Genomic DNA, 7,500 nt, shown 5'->3' with positions numbered 1-7,500 from the left:
CTAAATATTGGCTACATTTTTTCAGTGTAACTTATGTGATGCTGATGAGTTCAAGAATTTGTATAAAGTGGTTCATATTTACTCTCTATCCATGCCACTTCAGCAATTGTGGAAAGGGTTTTTTCGGTGATGAATAATAAGTGGAGAGATAAAAGGAGCAAAGCATCTTTGAATCTCATATGAAATAATGAACTAATGATTTATTTCAAATTCAATTCAATTCAATTCAACTCAATTTATTTCCACATAAAATTACAAATTTGTACAAAACTGATAAATAACAATAAAATGAATATAAAGATAAATTACTTTACTATTTTCTTCGAAATTGTAACATTATTGAAAAGTGGAATCCCCCAAGAAGACTATACGTCTGTGAATGGGGGAGGGTTCCTATGAGCAAGCTAATAACAAAAAGTAAATTGAGTTGAAATAGTTAATAGTAATAAGCAAATATATATATATATATTATAATCTATAATATATTATATAATATATATATATATATATTATATATATATATATATATATTATATATATATATATATATATAATAATCTTTATCTTGATATTCTTCACTTATCAACTTCTATCCTAATAGTGAATTAGCCCTCTCTACCAATTATATCTTGATTTGCTTTGCTTTGTGATTGTTGATCACAACCTGACCCAACTAACCCAACTGACCCAAACTAACCAACCTGACCCAATTTTTCCAACTGACCCAATCCACTTACGTCCTTGCTTCCACTTCACATAGTACTCGATATCCCTTCTCTCATTTCCCTCAACGTTAAACACCATGCTACAATTTCATCCTAACTTTGCTAGCAATTACTGGTTCCAACAAATTCATTTTCATTCCAAAAAACTCTTCAAATACATTAGTCACGTTGAATTCCTCTCCACCTGCAAACTTCTTAAAATACCTCCAAATGGTTTATCAATACAACTCCCACTATCTGGTCTTTCTCCCCAATTCCATCCACCTTTGTTCCAATTCCAACATCAGATTTCACTGCAGTTTCTGAATATTGTTCATGAACAGTACACTCTATCTGTCAACTCCCATCTCGGTCAACTCATGTCTCTTGTCAAACTGATTAATCTTTACAATGATCCTTCCCTATCCAATATTTGTGATGAAATCCTCAAAAAATCAGATTGTGCTCTAGAGAAAAACAGAAACTCTCACCTTAAAAAACTTTCTTCCCTGTACAAATCTCACTTCCAAAATAACCTGCCTCTTCAAATGCATTATTCCAACATTCCCAACCCCCCCCCTCATCAGTGACAAACCCAGCCTTGCCACACTCTTGAACCTACCACCACCCTGCCATATTCCGCCCTCCTTACCCAAACGTTCGCCCCAACAATCTACATCTCCTTCAATACATCAAGAAAACGTTGAGAACCCCACTGTCCTCAACCTATCCTCAAGAAACCTTCCACCTACAGATCAATCAGTCCTCAACAAGGGTCTCTCTTTTGCCCCAACTCCCAAACTTAATGCCATAAACCTTCTCTCTGATACTGTTCACTCCACTAGATATCTCAGATGGCAAGTATACTTCAGTGGCAACAACACTTCTGATCCTTCTTGCCCTCCCCCTCGACTACTTCTGACCAAATCATCAAAAAGTTTGCCCCAAAATCCAATCGTGAACACAAGTCTCTCCCAGCCAACCACCCTGTTGAAATCTTCTGCAATTTACTCCTGAACAAAGTCAGTTGTAAAAAATTCATTGAATCCCTCACTCCAACCCCCAACCTCACACCCCAAGAGTTCAAATCCATCAAAGACCTTCACTCTGACCCCAGTAATGAATGGGTAAGATGGGTAATAAATCAATAGGGGATAATTTGAGAGAGAGAGAGACTTCAGATACGGCTCTTGCTCAGTACTTAAGACTTTTTCGATCCCTAATGATAAAATTAGCGAACCATTGAAAAATGAAGATCATACTCTGTATATCACAATATTTGATATTATATTGAAGATATGATATTATAACGTAATCTTAATTTTCCAATTTTTTGGCAATATTATCATCAGAGCTCGAGTGTTGAATACTGAACAAGAGCCGTATTAAGAACTCCTGAAGACTCTCTCTAAACTTATCCCCTATAATTTTTTGACTGTATAGAACAACCTCTAGGCTTGTATTAGTGATGCCTTTGGCTCAACTCACACTACCTCGACTCAAATTGTACGACTCCAGTCAAGGATACTCTAGTCTCTCGACCTTACGACTTTTTCGCTCATTGTCACTACTTCAGATCCATGCTACTCTATTTTCTAACTATACCTTATTAAAAATATAAGATCTAATTCGTCACTAGTTTGCATGTAAAAAAAATATTATTACTATTATGAATATTTTGTGTTATCTTATCCGTATTATTGTTGTATCTAAAATGATGAAACATCACTTGCATGAAACATAACCCAACTTACATAAAAAAGGCACGGTACTATGCAACTGAAGTCGAGGATCGACCAACATGTCTCTCAGTCTCACAGTCTCGAGGTCGCGGAGACTAGAGTCGACTGGTCTGAGTGTCACCATTTTGAAAACACATGTTGCATCGAGAAGAGTCTAGAGTCGTAGTCTCTTCTCGACCTGAGTCGCGTGAGTGTGGGTTGAGCCAATTGGAAGCCAATTAAGGAAGCCAATTGGCTCTCTGGCTAAGAATAATAGTTGAAACTAATCAAAGGAATAAATCAAACCAAAATGAATTAAAACAGTTTATTAAAAACCTCAACCATCAATATTTATTAATAGCTTAATTTACTTATTAATAGTGAACATCACTGTCATTGCAACACTTCCTCACATGTTTAATACTCCAGCAGTAGGTTTTTAATGATGTTACACAGGAAAGGTTTTTCACATTAATATTCATATTGAACCAGACTTAGGTTGCAGTATGATTTGCTATTTCGTCCACTATTGCAATTATTCGATTGACCATTGTCGGATTATTGTCCCCCATGATTTGCATGTGATCCACTTTTGGATAAACCTCGTGATGGAATGCTTGAGTCTGATTATGATCCCAGCGACCACATGCTTCCAAGCTCACCCGGTTAATTGTTCCATCTCCGTCACTAGTCCACATTTCCACTTGATTTGGCTTATCGTTGACTTCTTGGGTCAATCTGGTAAAGATAGATTCTATTAATAATGTGTAAATCATAATATTAGAAACTGGATGAAGCATCTCTGGTGAATGCACCAAATGGTTTGCTCCAACGAATTGTATTGTCACCAATACTGCAGAATACGATAGAGAATGGAAAGTCGGCCAATATCCTGATGAAAAAAACCTCCATCTTGGAAAAAATTCAGCATTGTAATAGTATAGATGAGAGGCTCAGATGACTTTACAGATCCGTCTCAATCGTTCAATGTCGCAAGCCAATCGAAAGACTCAGATAGTGGTGATTTCAATTTCTAACAAGATGGCACAGTCACATGACGTGGTCTTGGAGCACTCAAGTATTGGCGATATGTGAAAAGCATTGGTTGGATAGGCGTTTGATTGATACTTTCCATTCTGTATGTATTCTGTGTCAAAACTGTACAACATCTTAACAAATATTGTGCCCATTCCTAGTGATACAAAACTTTCATGTATGCGGATGACACAGCGGTTAGGGTTCAGCAAACCAATTCCTGTGAGGTCACTTGGAAGCTCTCCACTGCTTTGGAGGAGTTGTCTGCTTTATCTGATGAGAATCATCTTGAGCCAAATCCTAACAAAACACAATTTTGTGCATTTCACCCACGATACACATGATTCAGGGGGTTGAATTGAATCATATAACTCGCCCATGAAGGGAAATGACCATTGCAAAACTTCAAAATATCTGCCAATAGCTCTAGACAGGACCCTCTCATTCAAACAGCTCTGTCTTACCCATGGGGTGCTCATCCAACAACTCCAAGAGCATCAGCCTGTGCTCTGGCTCAGTCATGACAAACGCCATGGCTCTGTGCATTCCTGCTGCAGGATATGCATCCCCGGTCTGGAACTCTTCCTCACATGCTCACCAAGTTGATGTGTAGTGAATGACACTGTAAGAATATTGACCGGATGTTTGAAACATACAGTCAAAAACTGTATTATATTGTAAGAATAGCTCAACCTAAAATGGGGAGAGAGGTTCTGGCTGATACTGGAATGACTAAGCAAGGATGTGATCCTCGGCATTCTCTGTATGGATATGCCCAAGTGGACCATAGCCTCAAATCAGAATTTCATTCCATGGAGGAATGAGATGGATGAATATCAAATTGTGCTATGTGAAGGAATAAGTGCTGGATATAATCGGGATGTTACAGTGTGGAAGTCACTGATCAGTGATAAGGTTGAGAAATGGGTATCCAGGGGGCAGGTGGTACTCATAGGAATACTCTATGCTTTCTCTTTCATTTTGTGGCCAGTTTGACCTTTCTAATTGATTGCTCTCAATTGACCATACCTAAAATGTGCAATTTTGCTATTCTTCCTAGAATGGGGCAGCAGAACCTGAATCAGGACCATTTGCATCTTTAAATCATTCATATTCAGACTATAAGAATTATGATTGATTACCTTTCACATAGATGCATGTATTTATATTTGTATTTAATTGCATTTTGTCACTTCGTGATTTGAGACGACTACTTACTCATCAATAGTGTCTATGCCACTACCATGCAAGCAGTAAACCTCAACTCCAGGTGGTGCCAGTCGGTCTTTATAGGGCTCTGAGTCTTTCCACATTTCATAGCAATCAGGACAGCTCAGATTTCTATACACATTGAAAGAAAATATGGAAGGACAAATGAATATGCAGATTCAATCAATCAATTAATTGTAGAAAACCACACAGTGCGAAACTTGTACATTAGTCATAACAATAATACAGCATCAGCCTACTATTCAGCTCATGCACATGAATATTATATATTAAGAGAATGATATTAGACTTTTAACAAGGATATTATAAAAATGATGTAAAATTACAAAATCTGTTACAGTACATAATTTATAGGTATTAGTCCGGGTGCAAATGTCATGAAAAAGGCACTCTGTGATCATTTTTGGGTAATAGCCGTGGAAGATGTCTCAACTTCTTCATTAGATCTATCATAATAAGGATTGTGATGATGATAAGTCGAAATCACAGGCAAACACCAGGAGTGGCCGTAGACGAGTGGATCAGATGCAGGCTTTATGATTCAGAGGCCCGGGTTCAAATCCCGGCCCGGGCAAGATATTTATCTTGGGCCACTCCCGTGTTTCGGATGGACACGTTAAGCTGTCAGTCCCGGCTGTATAAAAAACAGTCGTTAGGTCACGTCAGAGACCCTGAAATTTATCAGTAGCGACCTGAAATCTCTGACATCAGACCTGAGCCAGCCAGGTCACTCGATATTATTATTATTATTATTTTACAGGCAAACACCTCGGAGACAAGATGGCCGCCAAAATGTTCAGGGTTTTGCTATATCGCTTGTATTTCAATAACCGTTCAAGATATTCAATTGTTCTTTGAACGAAAATATTTAAAAAAGCTCCCTCTACAAACTTTGGCTTATAGAATTCCCATCTAAAACGCACATTTTATTAGTTATAAGCTTCATAAGCCAAAAAAAGTTTTTTCTATTTTTTTCATGTTTCTTTTCATTATAACTTTTTTTTGTGCAAGGAATACAGATAAATTTTAAATTCATGGCATTTAGTTCGTATCTGCAGCTTTGAAACGATACATCTTGATGAGCTGTACATAAACAAATATGTTCTCCAGCTCCTTCCAAAGAACCCCTGCATGATTGCTGGAGCGTTTTTCCATATGAATGAGGTAGAACTATAAATCGATTTCTCATGACTAGTTCAATATAGGGACTCATTCTCTCCATTTCAACAAGCCGGATTAGAATATTGAGGATGGAAACAATGGAAATTATTGAAAAATTCAAGATGGTGGTCATTATTGACATAAATTTTCATGTGGCTTGCATTTCAGTTATTGTGAGAGATATCGAATTGGCTCTATCACCAAAGTGTCTAAAATTAACCAATCTATAATATTCGTTAGAATCAACTCATTTGGACTACTTGTCTCGTGATTAATTCAACTTCAAAAAGCCTAAAACATACATTTTTCAGGGGCAATATTTCACTTTCCACACTGTATATGCATTCGCAGTAGACATACACAAGTTTTATTGGCACAGTGTTGTAGAATATTTCCAATGTTGAAGAATATCTATGATGGCAATCTGAAAAACATTTGTCATCATAGAAAAATCCAAGATGACAGCCAGAATTGACTGTTCAAATAAGTGTCTGTCAATGATTCTCTATTTGAACACTTCATAATAAAATCAATAACCAGAATAGAAACGATCAATTAAAAATGAAAGAGTATTACTAGTGATTTTATTGGAAGAATTTATTATCAAGTAGCCCTGTAGAAATACATCTAAAGCTGCGTTTACCCGGGAGTTAATAATACGGGTTATTAACAAGAACGTTATTAAATTGGCTGAATCGACGAAAATTCCTTCTAACAAACGTTAATAAGACGAGTTTTCAACTGAAAATTCCTTGTTTTTGAAGAAAATAATATTAAAAAATGTTAATGACTTTTGTTATTAGCATCAGTTAATAACAAAAATGTTAAAAACTTTTGTTATTAACTCCGGTGTAAACACAGCTTAACATACACAGCTTACATTATCATAATATCACCGTGGAAGTCATCTATATTGTTGTCAAATTTGTTACAAGAAACTGGGGTGTATGTTATTGGAATGCTCAATTTTCATAACACTGTGAGAATTGAATGACTGAACTGTTCTGTTACAATCAGTTTAAATTTTCTAAAATGATTGTTGATATGATGTAATTATTATATGTTATGTAATATGCTGAACTATTCACCTGAAAAAAAATTCAATATTGGAGAGAGAGAAATCTATATTGAATGCTCTAGCCAATGGCTCTTTCGGGTCGAATACTAGAGGTGAAGGCATGAGGTAAGCCAGACTAGACCATGTTATCTGGAAGGAACGCTGCACCATTCCATCTATGTGTTTACTTCCAAGATCATCTCCTGCAAAAGTAGTAAGCTGACAAATCCATCTACATATATATTTAATGCACAGTTCAACCCTGAGTTTTCAGTGAACATTGAACAAATCTTCAAGTTTGATACGTCAAATTAAAGGGGATGATGAGTAAGTTTGCAGAAATGCATTAAAATTTTTGTTTTTCCAAGATCTAAATATTATAATAATTTGTTCATTCCACTCACCCAACCTAAACTTGGCTGTAACGTCGAACTCAATCAATTCCAAACAGCTGATCATGCGTATCTATTTCAAACGACTGATCATAATCTTCTAAATATATAAAAGCGAAATGGCACTCACTCACTGACTGACTGACTCACTCACTCACTCACTCACTCACTCGCAGTACTAAAAGTCTACCGGACCAAAA

At 36.4% G+C, this 7,500-nt stretch overlaps 1 protein-coding gene across 1 annotated transcript in view; it reads right to left on the bottom strand.

Annotated features, from left to right (window-relative positions):
* Positions 1 to 2,735: 2,735 nt before the first annotated feature.
* The window catches only part of LOC111056838 (phospholipase A2 group XV), a 24,143-nt gene continuing 19,378 nt past the window's right edge, over positions 2,736 to 7,500 (bottom strand). The window contains exons 5-7 of the mRNA XM_039420027.1: positions 6,940 to 7,178; positions 4,679 to 4,801; positions 2,736 to 3,163 (exon numbers count right to left, since the gene is read on the bottom strand). Of these exons, the coding sequence (XP_039275961.1) occupies positions 2,920 to 3,163; positions 4,679 to 4,801; positions 6,940 to 7,178 (606 nt within the window). The 3' untranslated portion in view covers positions 2,736 to 2,919. The remainder of the gene's footprint in view (positions 3,164 to 4,678; positions 4,802 to 6,939; positions 7,179 to 7,500) is intronic.

The sequence above is a fragment of the Nilaparvata lugens genome, chromosome 2 (genome assembly GCF_014356525.2).
Source record: "Nilaparvata lugens isolate BPH chromosome 2, ASM1435652v1, whole genome shotgun sequence".
Taxonomy (NCBI): Eukaryota; Metazoa; Arthropoda; class Insecta; order Hemiptera; family Delphacidae; genus Nilaparvata; species Nilaparvata lugens.
This window is presented reverse-complemented; position numbering and strand designations above follow the sequence as displayed.